The 26,835-nt window shown below is 32.4% G+C and overlaps 1 protein-coding gene across 1 annotated transcript in view; it reads right to left on the bottom strand.

Moving 5' to 3' along the window:
• The window catches only part of NAA16 (N-alpha-acetyltransferase 16, NatA auxiliary subunit), a 90,003-nt gene that overhangs the window by 52,227 nt on the left and 10,941 nt on the right, over positions 1 to 26,835 (bottom strand). Inside the window, exons 2-8 of the mRNA XM_044670611.1 lie at positions 18,309 to 18,393; positions 16,389 to 16,493; positions 14,977 to 15,134; positions 12,739 to 12,873; positions 8,798 to 8,951; positions 5,144 to 5,263; positions 1,251 to 1,346 (exon numbers count right to left, since the gene is read on the bottom strand). Of these exons, the coding sequence (XP_044526546.1) occupies positions 1,251 to 1,346; positions 5,144 to 5,263; positions 8,798 to 8,951; positions 12,739 to 12,873; positions 14,977 to 15,134; positions 16,389 to 16,493; positions 18,309 to 18,393 (853 nt within the window). The remainder of the gene's footprint in view (positions 1 to 1,250; positions 1,347 to 5,143; positions 5,264 to 8,797; positions 8,952 to 12,738; positions 12,874 to 14,976; positions 15,135 to 16,388; positions 16,494 to 18,308; positions 18,394 to 26,835) is intronic.

Here is a 26,835-nt window from a genome sequence, read left to right as displayed (position 1 = left end):
GTATCTTTATAAGTTCTGATGTTCAGAGAAAATAAAATGATGCAAAAATATCAAATTCAAGAATAAAGTAAGGGACAATTAATGTTTCCTTCTTAAATAGGAAGTTTTCTCAGTTCAATTACAGATAGACAGACAATAAACATAAAAAAGTAAAGAAGTAAATAAATAAAAGTTTTTTTTAAATCTCAACCTTAAAGAATACCAATCAAATTTCTGCACAATTTCTGAAATTTTAAAGTGGAATGTCTAACAACTTGCTATAAAAATAGAATAATCTTATTGAAATTTCCCAAAATAATTTGTAATTACCCCACAGAAGGGCAAGGAGCATGTTTTTGTCTTTCTTTGTAATCTTCCAAAGTTTAGCATAGTGCCTGACACATAATAAGCACCTAAATAAATGCTTACTGACTAACCAAAAAAGGGAAAAAATTATGGAGCTATCTTGAAAAAAATCTTAACATAATTTGTTGTTGTTATTTAATCATATTCATTCATTTCTGACTCTTCATAACCATATTTTGGGTTTTCTTTGCAAAGATAGTGAAGTGGTTTGACAGTTCCTTCTCCAGCTCATTCTACTCATGAGGAAACTGAGGCAAAAAGGGTTAAATGACTTGCCCAGGGTCACAGAGCTGATTTGAACTCAGAAGATGAGTCTTCCTGACTCCGGGTCTGGAACTGAGACACCTAGCTCTCCTTTTCTTACCACAGTAGATGGTAAGCAACTACCTAGAACAGTGATGGGCAAACTTTTTAAAGAGGGGGCCAAAGAAAAGGAAATGCTCATCTGTTAGTCTGTTTCTAAGGCAACTCTTTTGAAGTTTCATTGTATTGTATCCTATTCGTTGTATTTGTCAGACTAGGAATAATGTCCCGCAGTCAGATAGAACATTTCAGGGGGTCCCATCTGGCCTGCAGGCCATAGTTTGCCCATCACTGACCTAGAGTATAACAAAGGTATCTGCACATTACTCTTTATAAATAGAAATATTCAATGCCGGAAAATTCCACTCTCTGTGGTATGAAAATCCACTGTTAAACCTCTAGATTAAAATATACTATTTTACAATATTAAATTAATTCTTCCCTTGATAAGGGCAAGGAAAATGCGATTTCCAAACTTTGCATATGGCACAAAAATACTTCCATCCTCACTCTTCCCAGAAGGGAAAAAAAAATCTAAACTCTTTAAATTATACCAATTTGGAAAAATGACAATAATGATCTAAAAGATATCTGGATATTACCTGGGACAAAGTTTAAAGGTAATCTTCTGGGTGAAACTGCTCTGGGATGCCGCCTACTTATTTCTTCATATATGTGAAGCCTCTCTTCTAAAGTGCCTATTATAAATAAACACCACATACAAGATATAGAAGATAAAATACATATACATGTTATATAACATAAATAACAGCTTTAAATTTCTGAATTACAAATAAAACTATATTAAACTTTCAAAATTATGGTAAGACTGACTTTTAAAATTTTTAAATGCCAAGAAATTTTTTAAACTAGCAAAAGATTCTAATAAACAATACTTTAAAAATCCACAGCAACAATCCCAAGAGGTACAAACCCCTTTTCAAAGGAGGGCCAATTTTACATGAAACAGAGATAATATATTCAGTTTCTATCTCTTTAAAATGCCCTCCATTATCAAGAAAGTAATGATCTATCATAACATATAAATAATCAGAAAGTAACAAAGACAACACATATTTCCACAAAAATGTATGGGAATAAATCAATGCTAATGGGATACTTTTATGGTATCAAAATTTCTAAATGGCATTACTATACACTTCAAAGATAGATCTGTAGAACTTCTGAACATCTAAGAAAAAAAAAGTAAGAGAAACAAATGACATTCTAGATAGAGGGCTGCATGGGGTATCCTCTCTAACACATATTAACTACAGAAGGACTTCTGCCTTATCCCAATAATATGTTTTGGAGCTCTAGTATGGTTGGATTTTAAAACTGAGTTATTCAAATGAGAACAATTATTTTTTCATTATTATTATTATATGTCTGGTGATACTCTGTAATACCAAGAACTTTAATTTTAAAAATTACATCAAGATGATCAAAATGTGCTTCATATGGCCATGCTTTGCCTTATAAAATGGCAAAATCTCTCTCATATCACCAAGCTATGATTATATTTCCAAGTCAATTTATCCAGTAGTTCCAAGGTAAATGTCTTGCCATATAGTAATAATGAGAAAATTATCAAAACTAAACCATTTCAGTGCCCTATTTGATGTTACAAGTTGGAATCTCCAAAACTTTACCATGGAGGAGGAAAAGAACATTTTAAAAAATCAAGTACTAGGTTAGTTTTTGAAAATTAATGTAATTTAAAGTAATATAGGATCATAATATATAAAAGTTAATTCATTTTATTTTATAATTAGACATTCAAAATATTAACTGTCTTTATTATTCATTACTATATTAGTAACTAAGATTTTATGTTAATATTTCAAGTTTAATTTCTTGTACTCAAGAAAATAGAGGTAAAAATAACAGCCCTAAAATACCAACATCAATTTTGTCTCATTTTATTTTTATCCACTCTATAGCTAGAACTTGAAGAACAATAAGGTAAAACTGACTATGCAAATAATTTTGTTATTACCATTGTGTTACATTTGACATAACCTTTTTAAAAACTACATAAGAAATTCAGTTTCACATGTATCCCTCTTTTTCTGTTCTCCTTGGTACATCCAAATGTTCACAGATGTTGAAGGTTGAGTTAAAAACAAGACTCAAGGTGGAATTAATGCTCTAAATACTTTGCTTAAGGAAAAGAGTAGGAGGATATATTATAGATGGTTTCTCTGCTCACAAAAAACACTTAACATTTGTTCAAGAGAACTGCATAACTTAGGAAGTGGAATGAATATAGCTAAACTATTAATTTGTTTTAAAAAAAACTCCTTACTAATAAAAAAATTAAATTTAGAGCATACAGACTAAATAACTTTTTTTTATCTTTTCCTTCCATTTTATGACAGACACTAATTGAGAAGAGTAGCAAGGGCTAGGCAGTGAAGGTTAAGTGATTTGCCCAGGATCCTACAGCTAGGAAGTGTCTGAAGCCATATTTAAACTCAGGACCTCCCATCTCCAGGCCTGTGCCTCTCTAACCACTGAGTCACCTAGCTTTCCCCCCCAAAAATAACTTTTCAATAAGATCTTTCAAATTTAAAAGAAATTAATTTAATTTCTCATATAGCATAATCAAATTATAAGAGCTATATACACAAGACCAATTTTTGTCACAATATCCACATATTTTACCCATGATAAATTTTGTTTTAAAAATTTATATCCTTATATCACTTAATATCTATCAGATTGGCCAATATGACAGTAATGGAAAAATGATAAATGTTTAAGGGGACGTGGCAAAATTGGGACATTAATGCATTATTAGTGGAGATGTGAATTGATTCAACCACTCTGGAGAACAATTTGGAACTATACCCAAAGAGCTCATACCCTTTGATCTGGTAATTCCACTACTGGGTCTATATCCCAAAGAGGTAATAAAAAAGGGGAAAGGACCTACTTATACAAAAATATTAATAGTTGTTCTTTTGTGGTGGCAAAGAATTGGAAATTGTGGGGATGTTCATCAATTGGGGAATGGCTGAACAAATTGTGGTACATGGTGGTAATGGAATACTATTGTGCTGTAAGGAATGATGAAAAGGATGAGTTCAGAAAAAGCTGGAAAGATCTGCATGAATTGATGCAGAATGAAATAAGCAGAACTGGAAGAACGTTGTACAAAATAATAGCAATATTGGATAATGATTATCTGTGAAAACTTAACTACTGTCAGCAATGCCATGATCTGGGACAATCCCGAAAGACTTCTGACAGAGAATGCTTCCTACCTCCAAAAAAAAGAACTGTTGGAGTCATATTTCATCTCAGTGAATTTATGGTTTTATTTTAGGGTTTTGGTTATGTATGAGTTTTCTCTTACAACAATGACCAATGTGGAAGTGTGTTTTGCATGACAATAAAAAAGAAAAAATTACATCCTTATTCCAACAAGTATTTGAGGAGGTATTAACTGAAGAAATAATAAAGATAATCACAAAATCCTATGAGGATTATCAAGTTTATATGATGACAAGTTATAGTTAATGTTTTTCTTCTGCATTTTACAAAGAGAGAAATACCATTCAATTTGATGGGATAGAATGAGATAAATGTTAGGGTATTATTATCACAAATTACAGCATACTTCTTACCTACCAGTTTTAATGGTAAATTTAACACAAATAAAAATAAATTAAGTAAGATTAAGGGAAAAAACCTCATTTGTCTTGATCTATTAAATTAGAAATTCGGAGAGCAAAAGATAAATTTTATCCTTACCTAATTTGAGAAAATTTTATTTGATGAGAAAATTAAAAGGGAAATAAGATGAGAAAAGACAAGATAGAGCTACTTCAAGAACCAAACTTAGTAAATCAAGCTCATTGACATTTGAATAGTATGTGACATGCTATTCAAATATATATTTGTTCAAATATATATATATAAATGTTCATTAAAGTGATGAACTTAGCCTAATATCTTCTGACCATTTCTGTGACAGCTAATTATTTACTGAGTATATTGCCTTGAGCAAATCCTAACTTCTCTGATTTTAATTTTCTTAATCTATAAAAATGAGGATAATATTTACAATTCCTATTCCAAGGTTATTATGTGAAGAATTCTTTCTAAAACTGAACCTGCTATAAATAATGAGCTACTGCTGTTATTCTATGAATCTGAAGCACATGAAACTACAATACTTCATATCTTACACTGATTTCTCATGAAAAAGTTATATCCTCACTCCCCTTCCCCATCAGTAACAGTTTAGTATATACTATGTTGTTATCTAAAAGGTAACTTTTTAAATGCTCTCCAAAGCATTTCATATTAAAATATTAATTTAAAATTCAAGGTTGTTAAAACATTTGTTAATATGAATTTACTAAACAAAGCATCAATATTTTAAAATACCATTAAAATTTTTTTCCAGGGCTAATAATGCAACTTTACTGGTTATTTTTTAACATAGCAAATTGTCAAAAGCAATGGAAACAAATATATTACATACTAGGTTGCAGAGCTTTCTCTAAGCCTTCATAGTAATTCCAATTTTCAGCATTCCGATCAATCAAGTCTTTGAATATTTCACCTGCTTCTTTTAATCTTCCCAATTTCAACAGCATTTCTCCTAAAATTAAGTTTGATATTTTTATGTGAACTATTTAATTTCTATCAAATGATCAACTACAGTAAAAGAAGGAGGGGAAGAGGATATTCATGTATGTTTCCTTTCTAAGAATTCTATAGAAGATAAGTTTCTATTATAAAGGACAAACCAATTCACAGTTTGGCTTCCAAAAATCACTCACATTACATATCTCATCAAGTGATTGCTTAGCTTGTAGAATTACTCTGTTTAAAAAAAATAACCTTTACCTTCTGTCTTAGAATCAATACCATGTACTGGTTCCAAGGCTAAAGAGCAATAAGATCTATGCAATAGGGCTTAAGTGACTTGTCCAAGATCATGCAGCTAAGAAATATCTGAACCATATGGGAACCCAGGACCTTCCATCTCTGGATCCAGCTCTCAATCTACTGAGTTACCTATACTCTATATACACCTATCTACTACTGCATAATTTCACAGAAAACAGAGTAGGAAGAAACTTCAAAAGCTATCTAGTCCAAGTTATAACTGAACAATAATTCCCTCTACAATATACTATATATATAACAAATGATTGTAAAGCTTTGTTGAAGACATCTAGTCAAGTTTGAAGGGGAGAACCTACTAGCTCCTAAGAGAGCCTACTCACTTAGGAAAGTCACCTTTACTTTTCTGGGCCCTAGGTTCTGTCCCTCTGAAATTAGGAATTTGGATTATGCTACTAGAAATTTTCCCTATGAATACAAAAAAAGGATTCTCCTAATTACTTTGTTTGTCCTTGCTTCTATTATAAATTGAAACAACGTTATGAATAAGAGGCAAGAATACTAGTCTTGCATATAAGAAATATCTAGCTTTGAATCCTGACACATACTGAAGTGTGACCCTGGATAAGTCATATTAATTCTAAAACTCACTTTCCTCTTTTGTAAAATGGAGATACTTATATCCAACAAACCTTACTAAGTTATTGTGAGGAAAGTGCTTTGTGAGCCTTAAAATATGACATAAATATTTTATGACTAAAATCTGAGCTTTGTCATTATAGAAAGAAATCTTCAAAATAAACACTTCCATTTTCTTGCCACCTCTAAGGAGTATTTTTTTTTTATTACTCAGATGTTAAAAACTCATAAAGAAGAGGCAGTTAGGTGGCTCAGTGAATAGAAAGCCAGGCCTGGAAATGGGAAGTACTGGGTTCAAATATGGCCTCAGATACTTCCTAGCAATGTGACCCTGGGCAAGTCACTTAACCCCAATTGCCTAGTCCTCACTGCTCTTCTGCCTTGGAACCAAAACTTAGTATCAATTCTAAGATAGAAGATAAGGGTTTTAAAAAAAAGTCACAAAGAATCAGGAAAAAAAGTTTGTAGGTATAAAATATAAGACAAATGTTTTGTCTAGGGTAAAAAGACAGTGCTAAGAATTTTTACTTCAATTTGGGCTAACTGGGTCATATTCCACTTACCACAACATTCAAATTAGTATCTCACTGCAAAAACTTATTGAGTACATTAGTACAGTAACATAATACCAAAGTATCCAAGTTCATGCTGTATTCCTCACCCAACTACATTTCTTAACTATTGAGCTTTGTTACTGTAATATCTAGCTATAAAGAGCTTAGGCAGCATGATGTTTGGGGTTCTGGAGACTTGTGGTGAAATTGGCTTTTATTTTCTTGAAGAAGTTTTAGTTTATTAAATTAAAAGAGATTTGCTAGAAAGACACAAGAAATTCTTGGGAGATTAAAATAGCATATACAATTACAGAAACAGACTAATTCAGTAAGAAGATAACTTCAATTGGGCTAAAGGACTTTTAAAAGTTCATGATGTTAATGAATTTTTTTTCAAAGAATTACTAAACTAGTAGATAAGATGAATGTTGTGAATGTAGCTTACTTAGATTTTTGCAAAGATTTTGATAAAAGCAGTTCATATTATTCTTGGAGAAAATGAAACAATATGAATTAGACCAAAGATGGTAAAAATGCACTCATAATACTCATATTTTGGAAATATTTAACAAAATGAATAAAAATACAATAGAACATAATGTTAACATGTTGGTTTCTACATCGATATATGACCGACAGGGATCCTTATGTGCTAGTGACTCTGGTTTCCATTTGAGTTGAGTTTCTGTTTGACATTAGAGGATTAGACAATAATAAATACAATGGACTTGGAACATGATGAATGAGTGGACTCAAAGAGTAGTTGTTAATGGCAACATGACAGGTCACCTGTGTCGAGTTGATCTGAAAAAGATCTTGGGGTGACTGTGGACTGTAGGCTCAGTATGGGGCAGTAATGTGCTATGAAAACCAAAAAAGCGAATGCAGTCCTGGGCTACGTAAGTTCAGGAATTGAGAGAAGTCAGCACCATCGTACCCTTCCCTTTCACCAAGCCTCATATGGAGCGCTGTGCGCAGTTCTTCATGCTAGTTTATGGAGGATATTGATCAGCTCAAAAGTATCAAGAGGAGAGCGACCAGGATGATGAGGGATCTTCAATCCATGATATATGAGAACTAGTTAAAGGAACGAGGCATGTTAAGCCTAAACTAAAGGAGATTCTGGAGACATGATAGTCATCTTACTTTAAAAGGATATCATATGGAAGAGGCAAAACCAAAAGCAATGGGCAGAAGTTGCTAAGAGTCAAATCTGGGCTTGATGTCAGGGAAAACTTCCCAACAAGCAGAGCTGTCCAAACCTTTAATGGACCACTTCAAATATTGTGAGGTCTCCCTCTTTGAAGTTCTTCAAGCAGTTACCACTTGGCAGATACAATAAAGTCCAGATTCCTTTCATGTATACTAACAATAATGATAGCTAGCATTTACATAGTGCTTCAAGGTTTGCTAAGTTCTTTGCAAACATTAACCTATTTTTCCATCTCAACACTGGAATTTATCCTTATTTACAAATGAGGAAATTGACAGGTTTTCTCAGAAGACAGGTTAAGAGTTAGTCAGTGTCTGATGCCGGATTTGAATTCACTCTTCCTGATTCCAAGGTCCACATTCTATCCCCTGTGCAACCTAACTGTGTGGACTGAACTACTGAGAACCCTTCCAACTCAAATTCTGTGATTCTGTAAAATCTGTACAATGTCTAAATTGCAAGATACCTGAACTTACTAACTTCACAGAACAAAAATACACCTCTAAACTAATTTATATTTAAGGTGCATGTAGCTCAAGAATTATGTGTACGTGCATCCATGCTCTTAAGAGTAAACCGAATCTATATTGTGCCAGAGATAATTCCTTCTCATTTTCAAAGTAAATTCATATTACCAGCTTTTTTTGTCATTTAAACCATATAGCAAGCATGTAGAAAAAAATGTTTTGGTAACTAGTTAGCAAACAGTATTAATTATTTGGACAAGAGGATAATTAGTTAATTGGTATCTTTACTCTCATAATTGTACACTACTTCAAATAATCTGGCAACAACTAGCTAAGCACAGGATGAATTCTAGAAGCATAACAAATTCTTATGAAGAATGATTCTCAAAGAAAGAAAAAGCAGCTTAACTTACCCTTTATTTCTTCTACTACAAGTTTATCACATATTTGTTTTTCATATGTTTCTATATGTTCTAAAGATTCTTGAAATAGATCTGCCTCTCTCATCACTTGGTTCTGGTACAATATCAGCTCACTATACTCATAGTCTATTTTATTAGGCGGAATCTAGAAAAAAAGGGAAGAGGGACAAAATAATCAAATATACAAAAGAATGGTTACTTACTATTAGCTAAAATTCTGTCCTCTCAGATTAAGCAATTTTATTTAATTAGAATAGTCTTGTGATACAACTGTTATTTTTATCAGTGTGAGTACTCTTACCACCCACATACATCAATACAACATTAAATGAAGAAGCCAAGGTAACAGAGCTTCAAGATTTAATAAAGGGCATAGAGCATTCTGCTTCCTTATTTGTTTCATTTTTTAAATGCTAAGCACTTATGCAATGTTCTGAAATTTATTTTATATACTTTTCCTAATATATTATAAATCAATATGGTAATTATCATTTCTGTAATGGTTAATTAAGTTGATAATAAAAATTCCTCTAAAATGATCATCAAGGGGGCAGCTGAGTAGCTCAGTGGAGTGAGAGTCAGGCCTAGAGACAGGAGGTCCTAGGTTCAAACCCGGCCTCAGCTACTTCCCAGCTGTGTGACCCTGGGCAAGTCACTTGACCCCCATTGCCCACCCTTACCACTCTTCCACCTATGAGACAATACACCGAAGTACAAGGGTTTAAAAAAAAAAAGTAGAAGTTAAAATGATCATCAATTTCTATTTTTTTATGTTCTTTAGTCATTACCACATATCCACCACCTAAAGACTCTTTATCTTTTTCAAGAAAATACTTATGAATAGCAAAGGGAGTCTTCACAAACTACTCAGAATTCCCTGTTTGATTCAAAACCTTTACATAAATTTTCACAGGCCTCTCTTTCACAATGAAATCTCTAAGAATCAAAGCATACGATGACTTAATTTGGAGAATCTTTAAGCTCTTCCTACAACTTTCTACTCCATTATTCTCTGCAAAGAATTTTATTTATAAGCTACTCTCTCTGTAGATGTTCAAAGTATATTTAATTTGTTGCACCTTTTAGGTATGCAATAAAACCACTTAATCCACTTTAGCTCACTTCTCCATGACTCTAAAAATTATCCCTTTAAAAAAGAAAAAAAATACTATGCCCAAATTTGTCTGAGATTTCTGTAGGTCTTTTGATTTCATTTATATCAAGAATGTTAATTTGGCTGAGTTTCTCCAATCAATTTGTTGGTGATTAGCTCAGTCGTGTATTTTTCAATAGCAAATATTTAAATTAATATTTATAAGCAGTTTAAGAATTAAAATTTATGACCTGCCTCATTCTGCCACATGATCACTGAAAAAAGCATACGGGAATTGTATAGTACTAAAGGGAATTGTGAGTTTTTTTCTATTTAATTGGTTGCCAAAGTTTAAAAAAAAAAAGTCACCTGGTAACCAACCTCCTGATGTCTACCTCTCCATGCTAGGCTGGTCCTTGGGCAGACCCAATCTGGTCCATATTCAAAGCCCTTCCACTTGGACAGGAACTACCAAAGGTCTACACTCTACAAATACAGCCCTCAGAAAACAATAGATCATCTTCATATATGATAAGACATTAGAATAGCTCTTCAATAAAGGAGGTTTTAATAATTTTTTTCAGGTCTCTAATATATAATTGATTAGGTAAACATATCAGTTCTACGAGGGCAAGCAGGGACTGTTTTAACTCTCTTTGTAATCTCTGTGCCAATTACACTGACTTACAGTAGGCACATAAATACTTGTGAAATTAAATTAGGTTCCACGTTATGTACAAATACCAACATAATTAGGAGGAGAATTAATAATTCATTCTTCAAAAACAGGTCTCTTCCCTCAAAAAATTTTTAAAAGCAAAACTTAAATACTAAATAACAGCAATGCAGTGAGTCAAGAAGCATTTATTAAACACTTCTTATGCAGTGGTCAATTAAATACAGTGTTGTTTTTTTAAATACAGTTTTAGTGCAGTTAAGAACTACATCCACAGAGAAAAAAATTAAGAAAGCTAAGGAAAATCCTCCTTTAGCTTGAAGAAGAAAGACCTAGATTAATCGTTCCTTCTCTACACATGGGCTGAGGGTCTCTGAAGGGCCACAAGCTACTGTAAAAATATCACTAAGAATAACCAAACTTTTGTCATTTAACTCCAACAAAATCTACATTGTATTCAATATAATAAGCAAACATACTCTCTGCAGATTGTACATACTATTATTTTCAAATGAATACAGATGTTACTGTGATAAATAATATAAATTCAAGAGAACATGATAAGATGTAAAGTCAATAATTTTGACTAAATTAAATGTAAAAGTTTTTGTATCCCAAAAAAAATGAAGCCAAGATTAAAAGGCAAACAACAAACTGGGGGGGTGGGGTGGATTTATAACAAATGTCTCTGATAAAGGTCTCATTTCTCATAGAGAACAAAGTCAAATTTATCAGAATACAAGTCATTCTTTAATTAATAAATGGTCAAAGGATATGAAAAAGCAGTTTTTTGATGAAGAAATCAAAGCTATCAATGATCATATAAAAATGTTCTAAATCATTCTTGATTAGAGAAATGCAAATTAAAACAACTCAAAGGTACCCCTTACACCTATCAGACGTGACCAATATAACAGTAAGGAAAGTGATAAAATGATGGAGGAGATGTGGCAAAATTGGGACACTCATGCATTGTTGGTAGAGTTATGAACTGATCAAAGCATTCTGGAGGATAATTTGGAACTATTCCCAAAGGGCTATAAAACTGTGCATATCCCTTGATCCAGTAATACCACTACTAGGTTTGAATTCCAAAGAAATTTTTAAAAGGGCAGAAATGACCTATTTATACAAAAATTATTTATATCTGCCCTTTTAGTGGTGGCAAAGAACTGGAAATTGAGAAGATATTCATCAACCGGAGAATGGCTGAACAAATTGAGGTATATGATAGCAATGGAATACTACTGTACTATAGGAAACAATGAACAGGAGGATTTCAGAAAGACCTTCAAGAACTAAAGCAAAGTGAAATAAGTAGAACCAAGAGAACATTGTACACAGTAACAGCAATATTGTACAATGATCAACTGTGAAACATTTAGCTATTCTCAGCAATACAATGATCCAGGACAATGCTGAAGAATTTATGACCAAAAAATGCTATCTACCTCCAGAGAAAGAACTGTTGGAGTCAGAATGCAGATCAAAACATACAATTTTTCACTTTAGCTGTGTTTTCATTTGGAGACTTTGATTTTATGTGAGCATTCTCTTACAATAATGACCAATATAGAAGTAAGTTTTGCATGATAATATAATAACCCAGATCAAGTTGCTTACCATCTCTAGGAAGAGGAAAGGAGGAAGACAATTTGGATCTCATAACTTCAAAAAACTTATGTGGAAAATTGTTACTACATGTAATTAGCAAAATAAAATATAATATAAATTCAAGGCAGCATTTTAGTTTTTGCATTTTCCTCATTAACAAATACTAATGGTGCATGTTCCCATATGCCTAAGAAATTTTCTCAGGTTAAAAATGGGAGCATACACTTGGAAATAGTTGGAAATCATAGAACTAGACTCTATATACATAAAAAGCAAAATTATATTTAGGTTCTCCTTGTGTTTCCTATATAAGAATATTTCAATTTTTTAAAGTCATTCATTTGCTGAATAAAATTAGCCACTACTTTAATTAACATGTAAAAGGATAAATAAATTAAGACTTGTACTAGAGAAGAAGAATCTCTCTCACATACAAACTATTACATATATGATAAAACATGTCTAATTACTTAGTAAAGTTATCCAATTTCCTCCCTCCTCCCAACTGTTTTTAAGCCATTAAAAGGGCAGTCTTGAAATAAGTCTTACTTGTTGAGTCTTTCTAAACTCTTCCAATAGTTTTAGTGCCATATCATAATCTTTCAGTAAATGATATGCTATAGCATATCCAATCCATGAAGCACGTTGTGTTGGGCGCAGCTGAAGAAGTTGATATCGTGTCTCCTTTAACAAAAAAGGGGGGAAAGGGGGATGATAGAATTTTAGAAATGGAAAGGATCTTAACAATCATCTTTGACATGAAAGGCTTTATTTTACAGAAAAAGAAATTTGAGTACCAATATGGTTACATGATTTTCTGTCTCTTTTTTAACTCACTATAAAACGGCTGGCCTTAAGATTATAATAATTTCCTAAATTACTAAATTTTACAGTTAGCATACATTTCTACAGAACTAGGAAATCCATGCCTTTTTAAGTAAAATTACTTTCTAATAAGGATGATTTTGATACTTCAACTAAAGCACTATTTGTATTTGTATATTCACCTCTAGAGAAACAACTGATAGAGTCTGAAGGCAGATTAAAGCATTTTTTAAAGTTTCTTTATTTTTCTTTATTTTTGCTATGGGTTTTCTTTCACAACATGACTAATATGGAAATATGTTTTACATGGCTACACATGTACAACATTTATCAAGATACTTGCCTTTTCTATGAGGGGCAGGAGAGGGGTGGAGGAAGAAAACTGAAGAAAATTTTTAATGAGTGTTAAGGGGTGGGGAAACGAGGTGGCTCAGTGAATTAAGAACCAGACCTAGACAGGAGATCATGGTTTCAAATCTGGCCTCAGACACTTCCTAGCTGTGTGACCCTGGGCAAATCACTTGATTTTATATGTAATTGGAAAAATAAAATATCTCAAAAATGAAAAAATATAATAATCTTGAAAATTTCTAGAGTAGAAAGAAAACTGAAATATGATTAAAAATTAGAAGAAAAAACTGAATAGGATATACCACTAATAACAATGAAAAAGTACAGGCAAAAATCTCAGTCTAACAACCTCAGAGTTGGATTGGATCTCCGAAGCCATCTAGTTCAAGAGAGACCTGAACAAGAATACCTTTTCCAACAAGTAAAAAGTCATCCAGCCTCTACTTAAAGACCTTTAGTGAAAGAGGGCTCATTTTCACACAATGCGGCCCACTAAATTGCTGGACAATTTCAACTGTTAGGAAGTTCTCCTTTATTCCATATAAACATCTGCTTTGTTTCTTCCATCCAATGCACCTGGTTCTGCCTTCTGGGTGCAAACAGAACCAACTGAGTTCTTCTTCCATATGACAGCCCATCAAATTACTGAAGACTAGAGAGTTCTCTTCTCTAGACTAAACATTCCTAGTCCCTTTAATTATTTAAAAGGCCAAGCATGACTATGTTGCTTGCCTGCTATTTGCTCAAAAAGCTTCAATGGCTATTCATTGCTGTGAGGATAAAATACAATCACATTATTTTAACCATAAACATCAACCCAAAAGAGAAAAACAAATTATCAAGTTCTTAATTATTCTTTTTATACTTTGACTGCAAATATTAAATTTGAGGGGCAGCACAGTACAGTAGAGAGAGTAAACTTTAAAATGATGATGACCCAAGTTAAATTTGCCTCTGACACATACATCTGAGGCATGTGACCCAACTGACAAGTCGGCGTCAATACCTAAGGCAACTCTCTAAATACAAAAGTTGGAGAATAGATGCCAATTTACATTATTAGAAAAGAATAGCAATGAAATCACAGCCTATCCCTTAAAAATTTAATTCATATATACTTATATTATACAAAACCTCAATTCATTAAAAATCACAGACTGAGTGTGGATCAAAGGACATTTTTACTAACTTAAGCTACAAATGATTCATAGATTTTCTTTTATTCCTCCAGTTTCAATTTCAAAGATGATTAATGATGAAGTTAAAGAAAGCTAAAGGTATATTAACTGCATAATTATTCATTTATCCTTTGCTTAAACCATCTTGAAATTATTTTATTCACCTTTAAACAAGGTACATTACACATCACCTAACAGACAATGAAAAAGTATTGGAATGAATAACTGCTCTAATCTCATTCATAATTTGGAAATTAGAACTGGAGCCATGATTTAACTGTTAATAGGGAACTCTTGAGTGAGACAATTCCCTTTACTAATGCAAGTTGGTACTTTCTCTGTAACTTACATTCAAAGAAAACTACCTAGCGCACTAATTCATCTTTTAAATTATATGTTTAAAAATATATAAATTTAACATTAAAATACTTACACGATAGCCTTCAAGGTCTCTCATTTGGATTTGTAACAAAGAGAGATCTCTCAGGATTTGTAGGTTGTCTTTATCTAATTTGAGGGCATTTCTATAACACTTTATAGCTTCATCATATTTCTTATCAGAACGCTGCAAAAGTCCATATACATGCCAACCTAACAAGTTAAAGAAATCAACATTCACAGACACTAGAACTCAACACTGTATATTCCTACCATACTTCTGAAAGCCTTTTGTTTAAAAATTAGGGCTGTTTCTGCTTCAAAGAATCAGAGCATTCTAGGCATTTTGTTCTTCATCGTAAGTATGTCTCACACTAAAAGTGATCATAATGTTAAGTAATTCTATAACAATTTTATATTAATTCATCTAACCGGGAAAACTTTTTATACACTCCATTCAGTAAGTTACTTTAATATGACTGGCAACATACACATGATATTGGGGTAATGCCTCCAAGTCACTTTCATTTATGATCTATTAAGGTTTCAGTACATCTTTCAAGCAAAATTTCATAATACGTATATGCCCTCTTCATCTTGCAGCAAGCATTTAGCTAAAGAAGTATTTAGATGTAGGATTACAAGAGAGCCCTGTTTGGTAATATTATTATGCCTAATGAAAAGATATATTATTAACTAGCAATCCGAACAAAGAAAACATTATACATGATGATGACAACATAAATGGAAAGAATAATCCCCCATCCCAATCAAAATAAAGTTGTAACTATAATAACCAAGTTTTGCCCCTGAGGAAGAGAAACAAAAAACAAAAAGCATTTCCTTTTCTTCTTTGAAGAGGTGAGGATTCTATGGATGTGAAATGTTACATATACTGTCAGACTTGATTCATGATTAATATTTCTGAACTGTTTTTCTCTTATTCTTTGTTATAAAGTGATGGCTCTCTAGGTGAGAGGAAAGAGAAACACTCAGAAATAAAGGTATATAAAAACAAAAAAGTAAATAACTTTTTAGAAATACTTCTAAACCTAATTATAATAGAGTCAAACTAGTTTTATCGTAATACTACAAAGTACAAAAATTTAAACAAGATCAAATTCTGTGATCTTAAAAATTCAGTTACTCTCTGAGACTCAGTTTCTTCATTTGTATAATGAGGAATATTACTATATCATCATTAACATTCCTTCTAATTCAAAATCTATTACCTTGTCAACCTATAGTGATAATTCTATTAATACCTAGGACAATACTTTTTGCATATAAATGCTTAATAAATGTTTGAATTACAATGTTGATCCAAGTATAGGAGTACCAATTTCATTAAAGTATCAGTTTTTCATATTCTAACACTTCTTAATTTTATTATTCTCCCAGTTAGAAAAAATAAAAATGGAACATGAGAAATAAAAATTACACTACTGAACTATTTCAAAAGGATACACACATGACTCTTGACATCATTTCGAAGTCCTTTACGAACAAATTCGTATGCTTCTTCTTTCTTTCCTAAACAGTTCAATGTTAACCCTTTCATAGCCAAGGTCTCTGTAAAAGAATGATAAACCTATTATCCTTATACATGAAAGTTTCAAAAATCCCCACCTTGGTTCAAATTCAATCACTGAGTTCTTTTAAGATTGCAAATCAGTCTTCATGGAATCATTTCCAGGTGAAATTGCAACCTGAAGCAATACCTAATAATTAGTTCTCACAACTGATAAGTAGTTTATACTTTGAGCTAATCAAAACCCAGTACTGGGCAAAGTGTACCACTTAAAAATTAACAGCTATAATCCAAGAAGAGTGCTGCTATTCCAAAGCGTTCTTTTGTTCACCTTGATTTGCCCATTATTCAGAAAGGGCTTCTTTTCCAGAAAAAAAAAAAACAGCCTAATTCTACTCTTACCCCCCTACTCCACTCCCACTGTTAATGCAAAGGATTTCCTAAATCACAGATCAGTCCAGATATTTCTCTGTAATTGGCTTTCTCAATCAATATGTCCTCTTCCTTTTTTAGAGCCTCTGTAATCTGGCATTTCGGATCAAGTTCAAAACAAAAAATTTGATACTCATTGCAATTTGGATCTAATTGAGGAGCTTTGAAATTTTTTTTACCCTAAAAGTTGTAATCAAGTAAAATCTTATCATTTCCCAAGGGTTTAATGAGAAAATTTTTATTCTAATGATTAAAAATAATTACATGTGATAATTTCAATATTAAATGGGTTGGTTAATTTTCTCTAATTTGTTCCAAGCTTTCTAAGTTTATCTTTCCTTTATCCTGCTGGTAATTCCATGCTAACAGGAGAGTATTTAATGGGTTATATAAGCATATTTCAAACACAAAACTCATCTTGAGGCAAATTAATTTTAAAAACACTGAATCCAAAAATGGATTCTAATAACAAAAAAATTGTCAAATCAATTGCCAGTAATATGAAAAGATGTGACATCTTTCATCCAAAAAGCAAATAAAATGATTATTAAAATTCTTGATGAAGCAGAAAGCAACAGTAGGAAACAAAAGATTCAAGTTCTATTCCTAGTCTTGCTCAAGTCATTTAAGCTTTCATCTATGAGATGTAGGAATCTTCAGGTTACTTTTTTATGTTTCTAGAAACTTTAGTTTATGTCCTATTTACTTCAGAGAAATGTTGTGAAAATCAAATGAGGAAACACTCCTGAAAAAAAACTTTGTAAAATATTATACTTGTAGTATAGACAAGGTATTATATATTTTTAAGATCCTTTTTATCTCTAAAACTCCTTGAAATGGCAGTCTCCAAAATCACTTTTTTTAAAGAAGAGTCGGCCCTTTGTCTCCCTTGAGCTAGATAGTTCTGATCCTTATACAGGTCCATTAACATTTGTTATGCTCTACACTTCCAACTACTATCTCTAATTCATCCCTCAACTCCATTTCTCAGATGTGTCACCTGCTATAATGGGTTGTAGATGTATTTTTTTAAGTATAACATTACTAAAAAGAATAACTCAGAGAACAAGTAGGTCAAAACCACCATCATGAGAGTATGAGGGATATCATATATTTAGACACAGAGACAAATTATGACTTCTAAGGTACTGTCCCTTCCAATAAGTCTAACCACTGCTGTAAGTGAATACAGATACAGTCTAACATTGCCTGCATTTAAAATAAAAAAAATCTGGAATAAAGCACCACAGAGAATTCAAATAATTTTGAAATTAAAGAGCTTTAGTCTTGCTTTTAAAATGAAACCAAGACATTGAATACTATGAAGCATTCTTCCTTGAAATTTACAACATGCTCCAGCTATAATGCTTCTCAAATTGATTTTATTTTCCCATAGCAATTTAATCTTTTAAATAATGCAATACCTCCATGTTCAGCAAACTTTGGGTTTGACAGAATCATCTTGCAAAATTTGAGGCCATTTTTGTACTGCTTCTGTTCATAACATTTCTAGAGAGAAAAAATAATAGATGAAAGATTATTTTATAATATAAATATATCTGCTTATTAGCAAGATCAAGCTTTTGACCTCCAAAATTGCCTTATACTTCCTGGGCATTTGTACATGCTTACCTTTCTCAATAAAATAAAATGTATGCTCCTTGAGGGAAAGGGATTTTTTCTTATCCCTGTCTCCCCAGCACCCATTAAGACTGCAATAGTAATGCTTGACTGATTGATTTTATACACTTCAAAGCAATATTAGTATGGGTTATCAACTGGATTATGGAAATCATAACTCACATTTCATAGTACTTAAAGGACTGCAAAGCGCTTTCCTCATAATACCCTTTTTAAAGTATATACTGCAAATTTTATTCTCCCAGTCTTAAAGATGAGTAAACTGATACTTAGGGAGGTTTAAAGTTCCAAGGTCTTTCTACTACAACACTTGACTGAACACTATGCTAACCCCATTACTCTAAATATCATCACCCTCGTCTTCATTAAAATAAACAATTTATTAAGCAAATTTATTACATATAGATCTATTTTATGGATTTTTTATCTCTGACCAATTTCTAAAATGTGGTACTACTTATATATGATGCCAAGGTCAAATATTGGTTAATAAGAGTCCTTATATCTTGATTACATATAAAAATATGGTTGTTTCTGAGATCCCTATTGGAAAGTTAAACATTTGTGCCTTTCTTCATCACTAGTGATAGCACCAATCAAGCCAGAATCTCCTGTTTAAAACAATTAACTTCAATGATCACAATGAAAACAAATTCATGAATTATCTATCATAGAGTAGATAAAAAGAACACAGTGATAAAGACAGAGCATTAAACTTGGAGGAAGGAAAACAGGTTCAAATTCCAATCTGACACATCTAATAATATGAATTTTAAAAGACACAATTTCTCAGTGCCATCATTTGTAAATAAGGAGACTGGCCTCAATGACTTTTAAGAATCCTTTCAGTTCTTTTTTTCCTTTTTTTCTATTTAAGTATTTTTCCATGGTTACATGAAATAATCAATTCAGTTCTAAATCTATGATCTATGATCTATTACCAATTCCCACAATTTCCTACAAAGATTCAAAGGCTCTACAAAGGCTTTTCAAATTATTAGTGAATATGTTAATCAAGTTTCATCTAAACTATATAACTTTTGCTCAAAAATGTTACTAGTATCACATGCCAAGAACATATTCAATAAAGATCACAATAATTCATTTGAATTAAAGAATCTATATAGTTCCAAGAATCAAATGACAACAGTCATTTATTGTACTAATGTTGAGTTAAAATTAGATTCTCCCTAAAAACCCAAATAGATATTTAATCATACTTTTAATAGATATGTTTTGGAAAACATAATTTGACCCATGATATATCTAACTGTATAATAAGCCATAATAAAATAATAGATTCATGTTAATATCATCTTAATGAGGTAGTCAAAATTTTTCAAAGATAGAAACTTTAAAAGTTCATTAAAATTTTTTTCTTAGTTTTATAAATGAAAAGTTGGTTATTTTAAATATAAATTTTGCATCTTAAATGTCAAGATCTCTCTTTTAATAAGCTTTTTTACTGGAAATTGATACAACTTTTGGCCTACTCGGCATGCTACCAAAAAAAGGGTTTTTTCAACAAATGACAGGAAAGGAAAAAAATCAAGACAATGAAAATAAACACAAAAATACTGATATCTACCTAACAATATCATATTTTAACTGTATAAAAAAGGAGTAATTATCAAAATTATCTGATACTGGCTAAGGAATAGAGCAGTAGATCAGTGGAGCAGAACAGATATACGACAAATAGTAGTAAATAATTATAGTAACTTTGTATTTGACAAAAGTATCGATCCAACTTTTGGGGATAAGAACTCATTCTTCTGTAAAAATTGTTGGAACAATTGGAAAGTAGTTTGACAGAAACTAGGTATAGATCAATATTTTATACCATTCACTAAAATAAAATCAAGATGGATACATAATCTAGACCTAAAGGAGATGGTATAAGAGAATATTCATATAAACCAGAATCCCAAAATAAAAACACAAATTATCTAAAGTGAAAAATCATATGTTTTCATCTATATTCCTATTCCAATGGCTCTTTCTCTGTAGGTGGGTTGCATTCTTTGTCATAAGTCCTTCAGAATTATCCTGGATCATTGCATTGTTGAGAGTAGCTAAAACTATCACATTTGATTATTGTACAATACTGCTGTTACTGTGTACAATGTCCTCTTGGTTCCACTTATTTCACTCTGCATCAGTTCATGGAGGGCTTTCCAGCTTTTTCTGAAATCATCCTGTTTACCATTTCTTAGAGCAGAATATGATTTCCTCCAGTTGTTAGCACCACTCCCTAAAAAAACCCTCAATTATTTTTAATAAAGTTTCATATTTACTTCTATGTACGTGTCTGCAGAATGTAAAGTTGAAAAGAATGTGTTGTTTTTGTCTATAGTTGGCCCTTAATAAATGCTTAGTGATCAGAGTTAAATGATCTTTAAAGCCTGAATGTCAATGTAAGAACACTGTAGAGGAGGTTCGGGACAAGTTGGCCTACCTAGCTTCAATGATCTTTTGCAACTGTAAGTTAGTCAACCAACTAACATTTAACAAGTGCCTACCATGGGCCAGGAAATGTGCCAAGTTCTGGGATAGAAGAAAAACAAAAGGCAGTCCTTCAAGAAATTTACAGTCGAATGACTAGTGAGATAAAGCACAAATGCAATTAGACCTAAAGAAATTAAATAACCTCATTGTGAATTTCAGCATTGCTGACAATCCCATGTAAAAGGTAGTTACGTAAAGACAGAAACTACAAAGCTGTCTTAAAACTATCGTGAGATTTTTGGAAGGCCATAGGGGCATGCCTAATAAACAAGAATCATTAGTACTTCTGTCAGGACTTTTACAGTACCCAAAGAAGAATAGTACCTAAAGGCAACTAGATGGATTAAGTAGATAGAGTCTTGAGCCTGGAATCAGGAAGACCTAAATTCAAATCCAGCCTCAAATCCAGTCACACACATTAGCTGTGTGACTCTGGGTAAGTCATTTTACCTCTGTTTGCCTTAATCCACAGGAAGAGGAAATGGCAAACCACTCTAGTATCTTTGCCAAGAAAACATCCTGGAAAATGTTGATGTGCTACGGGTCAAGAAGTCAGCTAATCAAATGACTGAACAACAACAAATCTCTAATGCTAGCAACAACAGCCTTACAGAGCTAGAAGTAAGTATGAATCTACTGACATCTACTAAAAAACAAGTTTAACCATTCAGATTACTGTACTGCAATAAAGAATTTAAAGAAGTCACAAGTTGTCATTCTCTATTATGTGCCTGGCATAAAATTGCCTATTCACAAATGACTGGTCTAATGTCAAACATTTATTTCAGATTTTATAAGTTTTAGGTAATATGTTTACTCTTGGTAATAGGGAGACTTCTCATTTATAGTGCCTCGAATAGTTGAATATTTTTCACATTGTGGAAAATTAATACTGAAATGTGATATTCAATTCTGAAATAATTTTTCCTTTAGTTCCCCCACCCCCAACCCCAAAGCCAAATTCTAAGGTCTGGTTGAAACAATTTCTCCCCCAAGCTATGGGTTGAGTTTTCACTTCTTTTGTTAAGATCTTTATTAAAAATAAAAATTAAGGCCAGAGCCAGGCAGCCAACTGCCTCACTTGAAAGATTAAATGAAGTCAGCAAGCTCTAGCCACCATGCAGGGAAAGTATGATGGGCCAGCCCTGTGGCAAGGAGAGAAGGATATGCTGGCATCTTAAGACTCGCTCTTCTAATAATGAAATAATTGGGGGGAGGTGGGGTGTTCTAAATCCATTTCCTCAGAGATGTGTTGGGATATCCAGGGGAGGGCTGACTGAGATCACAAGGGCTAAATAAGAAGTATGCGGAAGAATCTACTCTCTTTTGACCCACTCAGTCTTGTTAGTGACTATTCAAATTGTGGAGGGAGTCTCTTCGACATTTTAAATTGTCTTGAGCCCTCAATTAACAAATTAACTTAAAATTAAGAAATGTCATCCCTTCAGAATTTCAATCATTACAATATCTGTATACTATTTTCAGTCTTGATAGCTAGACAGGTAGTGCTTTTTTGTATTCCCAAAATAATATTTACCATTAACTAAATACAAATATCTGTAAACTTCACAAGCCCTGGCACATTTTCCAAATTTCACACTGCTTATGGACAGTCAAACTGTCCTGTCATCTCAAATTCAACAAATCTATAAGTGAATTTCTTATGTTCCTTCTAAAATCAGTTCCATGACACAGGAAAAGATGCTAAATCTCTATCCACCTCAAAACCAACAACAAAAACATGCCATGTAATAAAACAAAAAGCAATCACAAGAAAAAAGAATAAATCTCTTCAATTTATTTACTACTGAAAAAAACATGTAAAGACTGACCTATAAAAATAATTTAAACTCCAATCTGGGCCAACCCCAAATCCCAATCCACAGACTCTTCCAAGCAAATGTCTCCAAATAGAAATAAAATATCCCCTTTCACAAAGCTCCTCACCACATAATACTTTTGAGCCTGTCAAAATCAATAAATAATGTACTACTGGTAGGTCCAGGCCTGACCTAAGTTCCAAATGACAGTATTACCTAATATCTGCAAACTAGACCAAACTGAGTGAGACAGAATTGAGTATCCTATTCTCAAGCATTCGGCTCACAAAGGCTAGTTTGTTCCCTTTTGTTGATTGAGGACTCTGGGACAAGCTTGGGAGGGAGACTGATGGAAGACGGAAAGCAGCTGCTCTCCTTACCTCACCTAAACTAGTTTGGAAGAATCTACAATCCAGCCACAGGTGTTTTAGATTATGAGTCAAGCAAGGTTCAGGGGGGGGGGGGGGGGAAGAGTGTAGAGAGGAGTCATGTGTATATATTGCCTATTGCTGCCTAGTCAGTTGGCACCTCTTAGCCCATCACTGAAGTGCCCCCTTCAATGAAGGGAATAAGTCACCTTTTTTTACTCCTACATTCTGACTCTTGATTTTGTTAGTGAATCATCATTTTTATCTTACGCAAAACTATCAGAAAATCTATTTTAAGCTTAAAACAGTACCAGGTGTCATTATTTCAAAAACTAATCATGCTAGGCTAGCTTTAACCTTAATACAAATCTAGGAAATTGAACTGAAAGACTGGAGTTGAAGAATCACTATAAAGAGCCTGAATATTATACTTTAGGAAATGGAGGAAGATTTTCCAGAAATATTGAAAACAGGGCTAAATTAAAATCATTAGACTCCAGGGGCAGCTGGGTAGCTCAGTGGAGTGAGAGTCAGGCCTAGAGACAGGAGGTCCTAGGTTCAAACCCGGCCTCAGCCACTTCCCAGATGTGTGACCCTGGGCAGGTCACTTGACCCCCACTGCCCACCCTTACCAATCTTCCACCTATGAGACAATACACCGAAGTACAAGGGTTTAAAAAAAAATCATTAGACTCCAAAGGAAATTCACTGTGAGAAACTAAAGTTTACTTCAAGAAAAGAATATTGGATTTAGAGCAAATGAAGCTGGATTCAAACCCCAGCTCTACCACCTGAATGGTCTTGTGCAAATGGGTTCATTTCCCTAGGCCTTACTCAGTTTTCTCATAAAACAAAGTGATTGGATTTTAGTTTTTAAGATTCCTTCCAGTACTAAATCAATGATCCCATAATCTTGCATCACAACTAAAATAAAGAAAACGCCACCAAAATCTAACAACAAAAATTAGAAGGGAGAACAATTCTGTTCACATACCAAAAGAAAGCCATTCTGATTTAAATTGGCTCACTTTTCAATAAGGAGAAATCAAAAGAAAGAATGAAATATATTCTGTAAAGCAAAGTAGATGAGTTTACATTCCAAAATGATACATGGTATATAAATGCAAATTTAATCATTTTAAAATTGGATTCCTTCAAATTGGATATCCTTAGGTCATTTGACAAATTCACAAATCAAAAGAAAGGCAAAGTACAAATAAAATATAAATACATGGCAAATGTAGCAGGAAAAGAACAAAAAAAAATCATTTTGATAGTCCTAGAGATAAAACTAATTTGTTGCTGATTTTTAATTTTTTTCATGTGATTTGAAGAAATCATCAAATGAAGAAAATGAAGACGTAGGCAAAAAGAATGGAAGGAGCACAAACCTAAGGGAGTCAAAAGAATCAGGTGGATAATAAGGTATGGTTCTTGAACTAAATTTTAAAAAATTTCATTAGTAAATTGGTATTATTTAAAGTATACAGTTTGATTCCATTCAAAGGAAGATAATATTTCAGGAGAACTTCCTCACTAATATGAGTCCATACTTCTCAAAAACTACTTCCCCCTCCAAAGAGGGGAGATGAAGTGTCCAGATAAAACTCATTATGTTCTACACAACTCCAAAAACACAGGAGTTACAATCATGAGTTCTGATGAGGCAACAATGTAAACTGATAACATTGAGAGAAATAAACAGGAAAACTACATTATGTTTCAAGGAATTATTTAGAATAAAACAGAATTATTGATATGTAGGTAGCAAAGAGTCTAACTTCTAAATTTTGAAAAGAAAAGCTAATTAAGCTTCAAAGAAACTGATAATAAGAATAAATATGCAAGACTTTACTATTTCACTAGCAGAGCTAATAAAAATTAATGAAAAGGAAAATAAAGGCTTGAACAGAATCATGAAAAAGTAAATCTGAAAGACTTCTGGCAATTTCTGAATGGAAACTGGTTTTTACATTTATATCTCCCAGCAATGTTTACTATTTTTACAAAAACTAATCTTATGATAAGGAATAAAGAAATTGTAAACATGAAAAGGCAAGAATAGTAAATTTTTTATCACAATACAGTAAAGTTAAAAATAAAAAGTTAGAGCTAAATGTAAATTAAATAACAACATCCTAAATAATGAGTGGATTAGAGGACAAATCATAAAAATTATAATTATTCTGAAGAGGATAACAACGAGACAACAAACTAAAATTTAAAAGATGTAATTAGAGCTAAATTTAGGGGGAAATTCTTATCTCTGAAAAAGTTAGCAAAACGTGGAATGGGTAAAATAAGCTAAGGATGCAATTTCAGAATCCAGAAGATCAACAAATTAATACGTATAAAAGAAAATTTAAAAGAAAGATAAAATTAGAAATAAAAAAACGAACTGACAAAATAAAGAAGGGAGGCTTTCTTTTGGGGGTAAGAAAGCAAAAAGTCTGCAATCTTACCAATATGATTTTAAAAAAGAGGAAAATTGCAAAGAGCAGACAAGCTATTATTTGCTGATGACATGGTAACACAGAAAATCCCAGAGAATCAGCAAAGACACTAATTCAAATAATAAGTAGCTTCAGCCAAGCAGCAAGTTATAAAATAAAAAATCAACATTTCTATGTAACAATAACAAAACCCAGGAGCAAATCATATGAAAAAGATCGTGTTTAAAATAACTACATATGCATATAATATCTAGTAGTCTAGAATCTACCAAGGCACACTTAAGACTATATTGATGACACTACAAAACACAACTATACCTAGGTCCTGATTAGTGTGAATAATGTATCCTATTAAGTGGTTGCACTATTTGAAGTTATATGTAAAATATACAATCCAATAGAAACATGAAAAGTATTTTAAATAAATAGTTTGTTAATGTAATATAACAGTAAGGAATAAGAAAAATTTGTTTCTGATTCAAGTATATTACAAAGGAAAAGTTGTTCTAGAACAAAAAAAAATTTTAATCTAAAAAACACTGACTATCTAAAGATGACAACTTTTTTGTCATCAGTATAGTTTTATTTAAAATATTTTAGCAACATAGACTGAATTGTCTTCTTTCTTTAAATCTTCCTACATATGATGATATGCAAAAAGTTTGATCTATAACTTTTTGAATTTGCATGCTCATCTCATACAAGGAACCAAATGTAGCTGAATGACTCTAGGCAGTAATAACCAAAAAAACTACAAAATTGTTGTAGTATTTCAAGACCAATAAACAAGCACTAGTTTTAATTTTAAATCCTTTCCACATGACCTCACAATAAAAATGTTAGGCAATCCTTAGAGACTAGATACAGTTTGAATTTTTTCTTTCTTAGAAATTTAAGTTCTAGAAGGCAGACTTTTCTATAATAATTTGTTGCTCGATGATCACAGTAGTTTGTTTTGTTTTGTTTTTTTTTAACCCTTGTACTTCGGTGTATTGTCTCATAGGTGGAAGATTGGTAAGGGTGGGCAGTGGGGGTCAAGTGACCTGCCCAGGGTCACACAGCTGGGAAGTGGCTGAGGCCGGGTTTGAACCTAGGACCTCCTGTCTCTAGGCCTGACTCTCACTCCACTGAGCTACCCAGCTGCCCCCAGTAGTTTGTTTT

This window comes from Gracilinanus agilis, chromosome 3, assembly GCF_016433145.1.
Source record: "Gracilinanus agilis isolate LMUSP501 chromosome 3, AgileGrace, whole genome shotgun sequence".
NCBI lineage: Eukaryota > Metazoa > Chordata > Mammalia > Didelphimorphia > Didelphidae > Gracilinanus > Gracilinanus agilis.
Note: the sequence above shows the minus strand (reverse complement) of the source record. Positions and strands in the feature narration are given on the sequence as shown.